The 16140-nt window shown below is 37.2% G+C and overlaps 1 protein-coding gene across 1 annotated transcript in view; it reads right to left on the bottom strand.

The window, feature by feature from the left end:
• TTC13 (tetratricopeptide repeat domain 13) overlaps positions 1 to 15953 on the bottom strand; it is a 39037-nt gene extending 23084 nt beyond the window's left edge. Inside the window, exons 1-8 of the mRNA XM_005518560.3 lie at positions 15755 to 15953; positions 12032 to 12126; positions 9224 to 9299; positions 6378 to 6448; positions 4061 to 4126; positions 3153 to 3245; positions 1968 to 2084; positions 1002 to 1112 (exon numbers count right to left, since the gene is read on the bottom strand). Coding sequence (XP_005518617.2) covers positions 1002 to 1112; positions 1968 to 2084; positions 3153 to 3245; positions 4061 to 4126; positions 6378 to 6448; positions 9224 to 9299; positions 12032 to 12126; positions 15755 to 15953 — 828 coding nt within the window. The remainder of the gene's footprint in view (positions 1 to 1001; positions 1113 to 1967; positions 2085 to 3152; positions 3246 to 4060; positions 4127 to 6377; positions 6449 to 9223; positions 9300 to 12031; positions 12127 to 15754) is intronic.
• Positions 15954 to 16140: the final 187 nt, after the last annotated feature.

Here is a 16140-nt window from a genome sequence, read left to right as displayed (position 1 = left end):
AAGAAGATACAGACAACAAAAGTTCAATGACAGTCTGACATTCTCCCAGCATACTGTAAGACTGCAGAAAAAAATATCTTCTTGGGTACTAAAAAAGTGAGGAAGTGGACTGCAGAAAAAAAAGAGATTAAAAAATAGTGATTGCCTATGAAAGATAGTGGGCTGAAACTCAGGAGTCCTGGGTTGTCTCCAGACTCTGCATACAACCCTTAACGAACCCCAAGCTGCTATCAGAGGTTAAAAAAAAAAGACAGTTTTCACTGTTGGAATTCAGGAATCACACCATTACATCTTCATTTTTCAAACTGAGGACTTCAGAGAACTTGTCTAATTATAATCCTCTCTGAAAAATGGCAGCAGTACCTCTAAATACTTTACAAACAAGAAACAGGGGCAATATTACTATATCTAAAACAGAGAGAAGTTTTGAGTCAAAAAATGATGAAAAATTAAAAAAGATGGGAAGAACTGATGGGAAGAACTTACTTCCCTGCTGATTTTAGAAATTGAAGGAGCAATTACACTCCCTCAAGTTATGTATCAGCCTTCCTGAAACAACACATAACTGAAATAAACATGCATAAATGCAAGGGTCTACCAGCACTTCTTTGATTACTCCCTAGCTCATTCGAGGAAGTTTTAAAATTATATTCCTCTTCATCCCTCTCCCCCTCCCAAAACCTAAGAAATTTCCATTTCATTCTGAAATTTTTAAACATAACCATTCAAATACTAGCAGAGGTGCTAAATACAAATTTCTTTCAAAGCACTCCTTAAACATGTCTGTTATCACCAATCTACTAAGATTCAACAAGACCTGCAGTATTTACATATCACGGAATCTTTTTTTTTTTTTTTGCTTGCATTCTTTTACCTTAAAAATCTTCCCTATGTGAGAGAAAACATATATATCAACACCAATGATTTATCTACTACTTCATGGAAATAACTTCAAATAAAAGGTATTATTCTACATGAACTATTGTTTAATATAGGTTTACCTTCAAAAGTCCTCTATGAAAGAAGGTTAAGCCTTTATAAAGCATAGCTATAGGCTGATTTCTGTTCAGTTCCAGTGAGCACTGAAAATCTTCATGGGCTGTTGCATAATCCTATGATAAAGAAGATTTCAGATGACACAGGAAACACCATACAAATAAAGAGATACATACTTTCATTTTTATAAAAGTAAATTACAGAATTTTATTTAATATATAAAGTCAGTCTCAAGGCTAAGCAGCAATGATTATCAACTACCAATGAGAACATCAAAGAATGCACAATACACTTCCAACTTTTACAGGAAATGCTATATAAAACATAGTAATGTAAATGGAAAAATAGCAGGAAGCAAAGAGTGAAATCAGAAGAATCAAGTAGGAAATCAGCAACCTAGTATTCACACTATCTTTGAAGATCAAGCTACTTGACCTACATTAAAGCTTCAAGAACATACACAGATCACATAGCAAAATGGGATTTAAGTATTTTTGTAGGGGTTTTTTGTTTATTGTGTTATTGAGGAGTGTTTTTTCTTAAGTATATAGAGGACTTACTGCCTTGACCGTAACTATTTTCCTTTTTAGACTGCTGTTTATCAATACTAATTAAATGCAGCCACAAGTTATAAATCAAGTCAAGGTCTTTACCTACATCCTGCTCCTCAAACAAAAAAATCTGAGGTGTGCATGCAAGGTACTTGTCCTTTGATTCTCTGCATTAAATAGATTTGCAAATTAAATACTTAATTAAATAGATTTGCAAATTAAGTACTTAGAGAATACCTCTGAACTGTCAGAAAGCCAGCTACAGGAGCATCAGGGCTTTTATGGTTTTATTTGTTTAGGTTTTTTTTAACTAAATAGGAAAGAAGTTCTAGAACAAAAGTAACAACTAGCAAAGAAGTCAACAAAATAATGAACAACATCCCCACAACCAAAGCCAGAGAATCCCCCAAATCCACTAACCTCAGATATGAAGTAAAGGGTACCTCTGTGCCTGTAGAGCCTTGCTGATGGTTGAAGCTGAATAGCTTTGGTGAGATCTGATAATGCTTCACTGATTCGTCCTAGTGGGGACAATATCTAAGAGAATAAAATAAAAACACAGTTCAGAGAAGACAGACTGAATAGATTTGTTTTAGAAATGTGAGTATTATTCTTTTCCATGTTCAGCTGTAACAGAGTAATTGTATTTGCTAGAATAGGCTAGAAAGTTCCACTATAAATTTCAGCAATTATGGCTTTTAAAACCCTGTAAAAGAGTAAATCTGAAAGAATTTTTCTCATAACTATCAGTGTACATGAACATCACTGCATTCACAGAAACCCTGTATTCCAAATTAAAATCAAATCGGTCAAAGCAAAATACTCAATTTCAAGCTATTTCAACATATTCAAATGAAAATTAATTAAAGTATTCTCCTAAGCCTTATTTGAAAAAAAAATTCCACCAATGGAAAATGATCCGTTTCCAATTATTTGAATGCCTTTCACATTTTTAGATCAAGGTTCAAAAATGTATTAAGAGATCACTAAAGCCATTAAAACTGTGAATATTATGGCAGCTATCATTATACAGTATGCTAACTTAAATATTTATGCTTTTGGTTTGTCTACAAAGCTGCTTCTTGACATCCATTTTCTGTAATTTAGTTATCAAAACAAAACTTGATTTTCAAAATAAAAAATACATGTGGGTTGGAATTATTTTTAAATTACATGCACAAATATAAACCCAAAACATTTAATTTTTAAAAAAAATTGGTATTTTAACAACTAGTATTCACAGATTTACTAAGGTGACAGAAGGTGCAAACAGTTAAGGTTCAAGTGATATTTTGGTTCATTTTATTAAAAAAAAAACCCTAAACACAAATGATCTTGTTATATATTATGTCAAAAACTGAACACTTAGACATAATATATGCCATTCCATTGGCTAGAGTAACTCTATGTGATCCAAGCCTTATTTTAAAACTAAATATTCTACAAATTACACTGTTTGAGAGGAAATGTGCATATTTTAAAAGAAAGGTGGAATGTTCACAGAACACCAAGCTTTAGACATTAAATAAGTTAAGATACAATTGGAAACACTGTATAATTGCAACTTCTCCGAAAGTCTGAAAAGACATTAAAAAAAATGCTCACCTCTGCTCGCTGTTCAAACACTTCAGGATGATCTGGTTCTAGACTAATCACCCTACTGAGCTCAAACAGAGCAAGTTCAGCATTTTTTATATCCTGAAAAGGAGAAAAATAAACAAGGTGAACAATGGTGCATACTTGGACTAATATGCTCTCAAGATGAAGGACAACTAGATTGGCAAAGTGTCTGAAACTGTAACTGTTTATATTAAAAGCTCTTCACACTTTGCTAAAAACATCAAGATGCATTATTCTGCAAATAGATGGGAAAAAAACCTGTTACAAACAATAAAACTAAACTTTGTTTGTACACATCATCTTTGTGTTGTACCTCTAATAATTTATTAATTTAGATCTGTGAATAAATATTAGATTTATAGCTCCAGAGGTACCTTGCTTGGCAGCAAAGCTGGTTCAAGCTCCCACGCGAACTCCAACACACAGGCACGCTCACATCCAATGTGAAATTTACTGTACTGGAAGAGCTGACAATGTTCCCAAGCTACAATAAAATACTTTTTCATTTCCAAATACAGCTCAGATGTGGAGATGAATTCAGTGGGACATCATAAACCTGTCTCTCAGAGGCAAGACACTGCCTGTTATCTTAACAGGCAACTCTTTCAAGAAGCAGTGGCTCAGAGCCTTACTATCTACAACTCACAACAGTGCCTTATCTTCTCCTTTGGCACACTTATGTCGTGTAGCTTTACTTCCACGGTCCCACAAAGCAAACACACCCATGGCTTGAGCACTGACCACGGGACTCCTCAGGGAAGTAGGACAGCACAAAGACTTTGGAGTGTACTTAATACATTCTAACCAGTCTAGTTATTCCAGTTACAGGCTTTCTTATATTTCAGACTAAAATAATTCAGTTGGGTATTAATTTAAAAAAATTATCTACTCACATGTAGTCCTTTTTTTCCGTATGCTATCCCTCGTCCATAAATTGCACTAACCAGCTCTGGTTCCTCCTGTTAAACAAATAAAATATTAATTTGTGGTGTGAGTTTTTTGGTTTCTTCAATATGTATTTAATTTTAGCTGATCTAAAGTAGTAAGCAATGAACAATCACAGCTGCCAGGCAAAGAAATTTACTGTATTACAGTCATACGTTCATATGCTCACAACTTCCAATTCAATTTAATGGAATTGTTCTGGAGTATTTGTCTGGTAAAAAAGCCAAAGTGTGCAGTTACAGTGCCAGCGACCACCTACCGGAAGCTATTACACAATGTACATTGGAATAGATTAGAATACACAGTATTCATTAGAATACTCTGTTATCCAATCTTCATTAGTTGTAACTTTACTGGCAATTATGCAACTTCTGTCTCATGTCACTGAACTGATAAGAAACATACAATTTGGCCACTCAAAGTTTATTCTGTATGCAATTTAAAGTTGAGATTTAAAATTTGGGAGCAAGATATTGTGTCATCTTGATGAAATTTATATTCCGACAGCAACTAAAACCAGAAGTATTCTAAATAGTTCTGCAAAATTCAAACCAACTTTCCTAGAGTTAGATTTGATTTTGTGACTTTCCTATTTGGGCACTTTGTGCACCCTACATAGTAAATCTACTTCTTGTTTGATGTCGTTTACTCCAACCACAGTTTTCCACACAAATTTCAAGTACGACACAGCAAAACTGTTTTGTCAACACAACAGTGTTGACAACAATGCCTATGTAGTCAGTTTCCTTGAAAATCAGTCAGGAATCACACCATCTTCTGCAAGGTACACAGCAGTGCTACAAAAGTTTGTTGCACAGGCCTGGTCTTACTTAATTGGGACATCTGCCAAGAAATAAACAGCTTCCCAAGAAACAAACTCTGCCATGGACAAAACAACAGAATACGTGGCATATCAATGCTGGCAGCTTGCCAGACTTGAGCTGATTCCAGGTTTACACTTGGCAACATCAACAGCAGGCAACTTCCTATTTTTAATACCATGGCTAAGCAAGGCTGTTTTACTCAGTTAAATGCTCACTTTATATGTATTTAAAATTGCCTTGTAGAAAATAGACAATGAACAATCATGATCACTTTACAGCCTTTCACGCATACCATAAGCATGATATTAAAGCATTCTTTAAACTGAGCTGTGGGCATTGCAGAAGTACTCTATTACACAAACACTTCCCCCAGTATCTTCCTACAGTTGGTATATCTTGCTTATCTTCACTTGTTTTAAGTTTCCTTCTGAATAAAGACAGGAAGCAATACGTAAATCCAGTGGTTTGGGAAGCAGGATTTCTCTTTAGGGTAAAAAAAAATCCTCACATTAAAACAAATCAAAGACAGATATCACTAACACCTATATCAACCAAATAAAAATAAAAGCACACAAAAACCCCAAAGGTTCTTGTCCTCAGATAAATTCCCTGGAATAATTCCATTAAATTGCCACACTTCCACTCAATTTAAGAACAAGCCATATGACACTTAAGAAAAAAATACATGCTATTATTTGCAGTATTGCTTTCAGCTTGCATTTGTGTACTTTAAACAGTTAAAATGAAAAAGTATGTCCATGCTTCTGGATGTTCCAGGTTTTAGCCATAAAAATGCAGTACTTTGAAATCATCTTTAGTTGAAGCTTATAAATTGTTCGAGTTCGTTTTCTTTTAAATGTTACTACCTCCTACTTAACCACAGAAGATTCTAAATTCTTTATTTTGGTCAGGAAAAACACTCACAATATAAGTATTACTTATGTTTTCTTTATATATTAAACCAATCAAACTCTTACCATTGATAAAGCCAGCATATAAAATCATTTATCTTTGTGAAAGCAATGTGTTACTTGCCACCAGCAATAAATTATCTCTATCAGAGCTTTTTTCTCACGCTACTGGCAACATGCTGTCACCCAAAAAAGTCTACTTTAAAATATCTCAGCCTACACAATAAGCAGACAATCTAAGGAACTTCAGCTCTGCAGAGGTCAGGTTTCTGAAAACATGTGCTTTTTTGGTCAAAATGCCATAAAAACTTTATGCCTACAGATGAGAAAAATACTCACCAAATAACCAAGATACTGATCACCCAGTTCTAAGAGTATGCTTATGTTTGGATGGAAAAGAAAATGAACAAACAGTAGAATAATTACTTTCATTTAAAAATCCTTAATTTAATAGTTATTTTATTAAAAGCCATATGTGGCAATGGGTATTTTCATTAAGTTATTTTTTGGGGTCCAAGCAGAAAACTTACCTGCAGCATTGTTGAAAAATGTCGTATAGCTTCATCATACAAGCCGTTGCCAATCAACACGTAAGCAAGTGCTATCAAAACATTAAAAATGTAAATAAAACAAACAAACAAAAAACCAGACTTTTAAAAATATTAAATACTACCAAATTGTAAAATGTTTAAGTTCCTACATTCCAGTGAAGATTAAAACAGTCAGAGGATTCCTGAATGGCTACCAAAATGACATGACTTCCCTTAGCCACTACCTAGCATGCATTAATTACTCAATTCATACTGTGCTCTTCAGAGCTGTTTTGGGGTTTTTTGATTTGTTTGTGGGTTCTTTCTCTCCTTTTTACAAGTTGCTCAGGAAAAGGCCCATGTTTGCTTCTAAAATACTTACGATCAGGAGAGGTACTATGATCCCAATACAATAGCCCTGGATGCTTTCTCAATTAAAAGTGACACCTGGCTATCACTAACTTTTTTTGACAATTTGATTAGGGAAATTCTACTTGTTTGTACACATATTGCTAATCTTTATTAGTTCACAATAAGGTTTTCCTTCACTTGAATTACCCAGAAATACCTCAACTAAACTGATTTCATTATTTATAAAATTGAAACTGAAAAACAACCGAGTCTTTACCGAAGTTATAATTATGAAAAACTTTCAAGTTCTTACACATCCCCCCGTTTTGAAGTAGAAGCCAAGTGTTTGAAAAAGAAACAGACCATTAGAAATATGTTCCTGTAATCTCCGTAAGATATGAAAATACAGTCAAATCACAAGACTGGAAAACTGTAGCTGTGCTTGCATGACTGAAGTCCAGTTCTAACAGCTGAGTATTTCAACATTGTTTCATTTTGCATGTTTTAATCTCTCACAATTCTTAACTCTGAACTAAGCTCTGCCTACACTGCAAACAAAACACAGTATCTGAAGACCACAGCTATGAAAGTTAGAACTTTTCCCCAGGCAGTTTGTTCAAACAGCTGGCAGTGGAACTATGAGCAGGATTTCACCTTTCCTCACTTTTAATGAATTTAGCAGTCATCCAAAGAGAATGGAAGAGGCACCTCTTAATTATTTATTCAAACATGAAAAGAGACAAATCAGTCAGTTAAAGCAAAGGCATTATTAATAGGACACAGACACTTATCTTTCAGGCAGGCAGAGCCACATTGTTTTGGCAGTGTTGCTAAGCACAGTTCATTAGAAAGGAAAACAGTTAAATGAAAGATAAATAAAAATGTATTTAATCCAGAGCTTGTCTCATACTCAGAGCACTTCTATTATTAAAAAGGAAATATTTGTGTGCAATAAAAGCTTTCTCCTCAATACATAAAAAGCTTCACTTGGCACAAATACACAGTATTGCCAAAAAAGGGAAAAAAATGGGCCGGGTGAAGGTCAGGATATAAAGCTCTTGAATTTTTCTTATTTCATTCTTCTTCAAGACTATACAGTTATTAGTATCATCTTTTGGATTCCAATCCCAGAACACAGAAGAGCTGGGACATAAAACGTCAACTCATCCATTCCAGTGTTAAGAAAAAAATGTGGAGGATGCAAGATAATCAAGATTTATACTGTCACTCAGTTGTCTTGCTGATAATGACTGTATATAGTTTATAAGGAGACACTCAGCAAAATGCCAAACTAGGAACTGTATGTAAAACTATGGCAAGTGGTTGACAGCTAGTAGCTGATACAGTATCAGCTTCTTTTTAAACAGTATCTTTTTGATTTTTTTAATCTTTAATATTAGAAAAATACAAGTAGTTCATTATGAAAAGATCTAATGGTTAACAATAGCCCATTAGCCAAAGTATTTCAGTCACAACATTCCTTCAGAAGACCCCATACACTCTGAGCTACTTTTCGTCAGAACAGTTAAAAGTAGCACAAACAAGGACAAAACCAGGCTCCTCAAACCATGCCAGCCTACATGCCAAACATGAGGAGAAACCTTCTGGCATAGTCTTCCAAGGATACAGAACAGATACTGAAAGTATCAGCTATTTTCGTCTGAATAGAAGTCTGGTATTCCTTGTAGGATTCCATGAACATAGCTAGGTGGTCTAGGATATGAAAAAAGATTAAGCCCTCAAATTTTCCTGGATAAATCCATGAAGGTAGAAACTATGTCAAAAAAAAAAAAAACCTTCTTAATTGTTTTAAGTTTATTAGAGGGGAATAAAATCTCACTTTGCTCTTATATAAAAGACAGTGTGCTGCCTTCCTTGACACCCATCCTCAACAAACTCTTTGCTGCCTTGTAATACCTCTGCATTTGAAGAACCAGTGCCACTCCATTTTTGAATCCTTTGAGAACAGTATTTCCTGTTCATTTATTTGAAATGCTCCCATTTTTTTGTGCTGTGTGTGCTTTGAAAAAACTTCAACTAGCAGCCTAGGACATAATTCAGAAAGACTTCCTGCTGCATGTAAGTTTTGATGGGAGTAGTGTGAAAACAGGAAACAGATCCCAAATCTATGCTTCATAGAAAACATATTGGATTGGTAGAATTTTCTGGGTGTTTGAACAGTTTTAGTCATCAATATTCACAGAAAAATGGAAACAGGAAGTAACTGAGTCTGTTAAAAAGGACTTATTGAGAATTCTTTTTGAACATCTGCTTAAGCAGACATGGTGAAGAATTTTAGTGAAGAAAGCAGGAAAGGTTTTTGGCAATAAAGATAAGTATTTGCTTTATACAACCAGAGAAAACTTGCTGTATTTCCAGACTTAGTAATATCAATTTCAAGTTAATGCATCCCTTCAATCATCAATTTTCAAAACATTTAGTGCTAATAATCAGCACATCGTTCACCTGCCCAAGCCTTATATAAAACATCTTACCCAATTCTTCATTTGTGTTGTCATTATCAGTAGCAAATGGAAATCGTTTTTGCTCTGCAAGCAACTTCGCTTGACTCTGTAAAACATCACGTTTTTAAGTGTTCAGCAAACAACAACACAGAGTTTAACAGAAAATCCATGTCTTAAATCCTTAAGAGAATGCCTTAAAACATGAAGTTAAAACTAATGTGATTTCACTAGAGTAACTCAAATCAAGTTCATTCCTAGTCTTCCACAGGGAGCATCTGACTTCTTTTCAGTCATATGCTGCTGTTACCTGCTCTAACATAAGGGTAACCAAACCTCAGAAAGAACATTTTCAGCATTTTACCAGGAATTGATGTTTCTGTATTATATTTGTTTAAGGTGAAGTTTTTAGGCCTTTATAAGACAGCTAACTTCATATGAAAGTTTATACTGTTTACCATATAAATATTCCTATGTCTCCTGCAAAGGGAAAAGTACTGCAGAAAACACTAAAAATAAACACTGAAAAGAATATCACTCCATCAATATAGAAAAGTTTAACTTCACAATGCCATACTAAAGAGCCTGTCTTTTCAACAATGACATTCTATCAGTTCTACGCTTTGTTCAAATTGTAGCCATTACCTAGGATGTCTGTTCCCTAAATAACACACCTATAGAAACCAATACTGTCAAAGAAAAGCCCCTCAGAAATGTAGAAATACTCAGCTCTGTTTATTTCCACAAGTACTTTCTATAGACAGCTGTAAGCCTACTGGAGTAGCTTATGTTAGAAAAATACAAAATGTTCACTTAAATTAATAGGTCTTTCAAACTGTTTTAGGGAACAAGAGGGAAAAATAACATCTCTCTCCATTCAGTTCTCTTCTTTCAATTCAACTAAACAGCTCATTTCCACTACTGTCCTCCTTTAAGGTTGTTTTTCCTATCCAAAAAAAAGTAGTCACATTGCTTATGTCCACGACGCAGACATTTCATTTATCTACAAAGTGCAAAAGTTAAATGGTCAAATCCCATTTCACAGTTTTTGCCCTGTGTGTGTCTAATGATGAGGAGAATGTTTGGTCCGCTCTAAGAACTTCAGTATTTTGGAAAGCATGAACGATTAACAAATGGATTTTACAAACCTTTTTTTTTTAGTGCATTTAAAGATGATGTATGAGCTCTACATTACACCTTAACATTGAAAATTGTTACTCCACCTGTATCTGCACCTCTGCAGTAATGGAGTGTGGCAGTTATTTCCCTTACATAGAAAAAACATTAAAAAACAGCACAAAAATGAGCAGGGTTCAACAGATATGACAACAAGAAAAATTGCAGTCCATATGCATCTACAAACACAACATTTTTATATCAGCAATGGCCTTTGTGCAATATTCAGAAAATGATGTTTAACACTTAACTCTGTAAAACATTATTTTTCTATAATTTTCCTAATATTACGAAAAACAGCACAACATTTTTACTGAAGGACTCTTCCTTACTGGATTTCCAAAAACAGATCTATACATTTTTCTCTGCAGAAAAAGATAAGCTATAGCAAGATTCCACACTGGCATTGGAAAATAAGCCACAAGCAGAAGAATCTCACAATACATTAGAATAATTTCCTATGGGTTACTGAGCTACCTGTGGCAGCAAGAGAAGTACCACTACCTCACCTGTTTTGTCATTACAGACTACCAGAACCATTGGCTTTTGGCAGAGAAAGTGGTTTCATACTTCCCCAAAAAACTTTGAATTCAGGTACAGGTTAAATATCCTGCAACTCTACACACAAAAAAAAAACGTCAGTCACTCTGTCTTCAAGAAGCAGGAGAATTTTCATCATAGCACCATATTCCAACAGGTTTACTTCTTGCTCTCTCAAAAACCATTTTGGTTGTTTTTTAGCAGGGAAATTTCTTACCTACAAATAGAAAGAATTGCTGGTACTGTTGGACTAGATAGCTCTAGACTAGATAGCTCTTCTGACCAATATATGATGAAGTCTAAGGAGAATATTCAAGTTAAATAATTGGCTCAGTGGATTCGCAGTACCGTAGTTTTAATTCCAAGTGCCACCTTTGCAGAAGTTGTTTCAAAATATAATATTGCTTACATACTTCCTCACAGCCAATAATTTCTAAAAGTTTGCCAAGGCTACTTTGTATATTTACATGGAAATCATCTGAAGATTTTCAACACCTACACTCTATTGGACTGAAGATGTAACATCAAACCTGTGTTCTCAAAAGGCTAAGAGTAGTGTTGCAAGAAAACCCAAATTCCAAAATAATCCTCCTGAGGTCTCTTTACCAAAAATTACTCCTCTTTTGTTAGAATATTCTTCACATGCCAGCTCAGTATCACATTTAGTGAAACACGGTCCGAAGCCTCTAACTCTCATTGTTGTACAACATTACTTCCGTAGAGACTGGAAGTCATTACTCCTACTTTTACATGCGTTTTGTGGTAAACCTCAAAAAGATAATCTGGGTAGAAACTCATGCACCTCCCCCTTTTTCAGGCATAGCCCCTGCATCCCCAAAACCAAAAAATTAATTGGCTGATTAACTGAGGTGAAGGTTCGCTCTCAGTGACAACATCTGCTTCAATTAGTTGACAGCCCTAAAGACTCATGACGGATTATTACAAATACTTTTATGAGCAACTTGAATTTATTTGCACTTAGGCCTTTTAGGCAGCTATGCCTACTGATTAACAGATTCTATTTGCATTTATTTCCCTGAACTTCATTCTAACTGGTTATGCAGCTGAAGTGATCTGCAACTTCAATAATCCATTATATCATACGTTATATTCCTGATAACATACCAGAATTTTTTCTGTATTCAGGGAAAGCATAGATTCACAAGCTGATGATCCTCCTATGTCACAATCTGATTCATGGAAGTGCAAAAATGATGAATCTAGGAGAAAGGAGAGAAAATACCTTTAAGAACTCATAGAGTTACATATATGTTCTATTATCACAGCTCACATTTCCTCATGTTTGGCTGAACAGCTTCCCCACTGGGCTTCCCACAGGGCAGAACTTTCATGAAGCATTTTCTGCCCATAGTACTAAACCTGCACAGCCAGGGAAGCAATATCTGACACAACAGCTTGGATATAATTAGTTTTATCCCTACTTATGCTTATGGTTAAAAATAGATTAATAAAGAGAGGTGCTAAAAAAACGGGGCAGAGGTAAAAAAGGAGGAAGCTGGAAGCAAGTAACAAAAGCTTGGGTTACGCCTGTCTCCCTTAGGCATTATGATTCCATTCTCTCAGCCAAAAAATAACAGATGAAATTATCATTCCAATCCCAGAGGGGAAAATACATTGAATGGACCATAAAGAGGAAGGGAAAAATGTGTGGGAAACAGGTATAAAGACTGTAAAAAGCAGCCAGAATAATGAACTGTAATTGACCGAACATATACAAAGGTAAGCTTGTAAAGGTAAGACTGTCATTATAGAAAGTGTAAGACTGATTAATTTCTTTAAAAAGTCAAACACAGCTTGTCGGCATAACAGAGAAAATGTTTAAGATATCAAACAAATAAAGAAGTAACAATAATAATGAATAATACCCCCTTCAATTGATAGACTACAGAATCCACTACTTCTCCTACATGATGCTTTCAACTGCTATTCCAATAGAACTGTTATACTTTTGAATCTTTGGATCCTAAAGCTTCTATCATCTTTAAATATTTCAAGAGTAAACAAGAAAATGCAAATATATAGTATTATCTCCTTGAATCCATGTCAAAAATATCAAATTTTATCATCTCCCTTAATGTTTGTAAATCAAAGCTTGATGCTAAGTTTGAAAGGCTGGGGGGCAGGGTGTGCTCTTGTATTTTGACTTCTTAAGGACAGAAGTTAGTTAATTCCCTATCTCTCACAAGCACAAAGCTAAAAGAGAAAAAGAAACAGTCTTCTTGTAAAAAGAAGTCAAAGCAGCATCTAAAATCATTCCCTGTAAATACATTGAGCCATAAATGATAACCAGTGGGAGAAGTTTTACAACAGAAGCAAGGGTGGTAAAAAGCAGAAAGTCAAAGTTTAAAGTCAGTCCTGCGAGAACAGTGGCAAACCACTCATAGTTTCCAAAAAGAGCGCTGCCAGCACGAGATTTCATCACTGCCCTTTGTTCTTCACGTTGGCCAAACTCTCCTGTGCTATGCCAGTGTTATTAACACGTAACTTGTTCCTGTTGGTGCTTGTGATTCAGTAACTTAAAGAGTTTTGGCTGCAGACTCACCAAGAAACTCTCACTTCAGACATCAAAACAAAGAGATGCAGGCATGGACTATCTCTGGAATAATTTTCTTCACAACAGCAAGGATTTAGTGAAGGAATTTTTTGTAAGGTGTTAGGGAATAAGACAGCCAAGCCACAAGCTTGATACAAGCTACAGCAGGGAAAGAACCCCACGAATCTTGCAGTTCTTTGGGCAACAAATTGCTTTACTCATAGGGAAAAATGAATCTGACTTTGTCTGCAAGTCAGACACAATCAAAACTGAACCACATTAACAACTTAGAAACACCAAACAGAGAAAGTAATTTGGACCTTGTAGTAGGCTACAGGGAAAACTGAGACCAAAGAAAACCTCAGCTTCTGTGCAAGTTGTACTAAAACAAGAGAGCTTAAGGGAATTTTTCAACTGGCAATTCATGTAGCCCTAAGACTTAAACAGCAAGGAGTGAATTGGTATACAGCCATTTGAAGGTAAGTACGTTGCTGTGTAACTAAGGGCTATCTTATTATCAGTACATGCAAGGTACCTGAGATACCTGATGATTCAAAGAGAATTCTTGGTATCAATCCTAGTTACACTGGTTTCTTTAAAACAACATCCACCGTTAAATCAAAAGCTAATCTTCCAAATCCACCTCTGAAGGAGTGCCTTGAGTCAATCATTCATGTCAGGTCTAGAAACAGATGTAATCAAGTGCTTAGCCATTTATTAACTTGGAGGGTATACAGATTTTTATCTCAACAGTGGGTAAAAGTCTTCTTGTTTTATGCTTAAGTTTGAATAATTTGTAGCAACGGTTACCTGAGATAACTTTCATGCTCTGATTTCATGTTTACGTACTATGGCTCTCAGCCACTGTAGCCACACAAAAAAGTAATAAAAAATAACCAAAGAACTTTATAATGTTAAGACAAAAGCACATACACGAGGCAGGGGAGAAAGCAAAAAAATACAGGTGCAGGAAACTCATAAAAAGTTATTTCTCCAAAGACTGTTATTCAAGTGGACTATACTAGTTTTATATTAGTAGTTAAGGACCATGGGAATTGTTGATATGAGCACAGGCTTTATGAAATAAAAGGCAGAAAAAAATCACAAAAACATGCTTATAGCTAAGAAGTCATGACACATCACTGGTTATTCTCTTATACATAATTTAGGATCACATCCCAAGCAACTGATAAACCCTTTTCTTTGTCTATATTATGCATACATTGTGATTCAGACTAGCATTTTTGTATGGCCCATTCACACCATGCTCAAGATCAACAATCGTAACACCCAGATACAAAAGATATTCAATAGTTTTAACTATGCCTGTGTTAAAATACATCAATTAACCTGAAAAATAGCAGAAGATCTGCTAACCAAACTTGGCACTCATAACGAGAAGCATCCAGTTCACCAGTAAAACACATAACTGTAGCTGAAATTAAATCAAGCCACATCCCACTCACTAAAACAGAAGTGATATGGTTGGAAGAGACCTATGGAATCATCCAGTCCAACCCTGCTGCAGGGTCACCTCGAGCAGGTGACACACCCAGGTGGGTTTCGAATGTCTCCAGATAGGGAAAATCCACAAGCACCCTGGGCAGCCTGTTACAAGTGCTCTGGCACCCTCATACCAAGTGGTTTTTCCTCAAGCTGAAGTGGAACTTGCTGCATTTTAGTTTGTAGCCACTGCTCCTTCTCCTGTCTACTGGCATCACTAAAAAGTCTGGCACCATCCTCTAGACATCTGCCTTTGAAATATTTATATATCTTAATGAGATTCCCTCTCAGTCTTCTTTTCTTTAGACTAAACAGGCCCAGCTCCCGCATTCTCTCTCCATGAAGGATGTCCCAGATCCCTGGACCCTCTCCAGCAGCTCCTTATCTAGTACTGAGAAACACAGTAATATGAGCACGGGGTGCTGGCATATCCCCATACTACTGAGTACAGGAATTAAAAAACAGGCAGAGTCCAGCTACTGGGCTCGGGAGGTGAGTGGGGCAGCAGGCATCCTCCCGTGTGGTACCTAAGGTTCGCCCGTCCCAGGGGTGAGAGGTTTCCCTCGGCTCACAGCCACAGCCTCTGTGGCTCCGCGCCACACAACGGCACGGCGGGCTCGGCGCTGCAGCTCACCCGCCAGATGCCTCGCTGTGAGTCACAGCCGAGGGGCCGCCGGCACCCCGCCCCGGGCCCGCCACCGCCACCGCCGTCCCGGCCGCCGCTCCAGCGGCCTCGGCACCGCCGCCCGGGCGGGCTGCGGGCGGTCACCGAGGCGACGCCCCCGACTCACCGCACTCGGCCGAGTACTGTTCCGCCCACTCTCCCGCCGGGCCGTGGCGCTGCCGGTGCCGCTCCTGCTGGAGCAGGGACAGCGCCGGGTAGCGCTCGGTGAGGGCGAGCGCGGCCCGGGCCAGGAGGGCCAGCAGGGCCAGCGGCACCCACGGACCCCGCGCCAGCCCGCCGGCAGGTGCCATCTTCACAGGGCGCATGCGCGCCGCCTCGGCCGGGAACACGGGGTGCCCCCACCGCCCCTCCCATGGGGCCGCCGCCGCCGCCGCACTGCCCCCTGGGACATGGAGTTCTCAACCGGCGCAGTTTGGCGCACGGCAGCAGCAGGAAAACCACAGCTCCCGGGATGCAGCGTGGGGCTGTCTGGTTCAGCTGCGCTGCCGAACG

The sequence above is a fragment of the Pseudopodoces humilis genome, chromosome 3 (genome assembly GCF_049639895.1).
Source record: "Pseudopodoces humilis isolate 2021_Gansu_Grassland_sample_001 chromosome 3, ASM4963989v1, whole genome shotgun sequence".
Taxonomy (NCBI): Eukaryota; Metazoa; Chordata; class Aves; order Passeriformes; family Paridae; genus Pseudopodoces; species Pseudopodoces humilis.
This window is presented reverse-complemented; position numbering and strand designations above follow the sequence as displayed.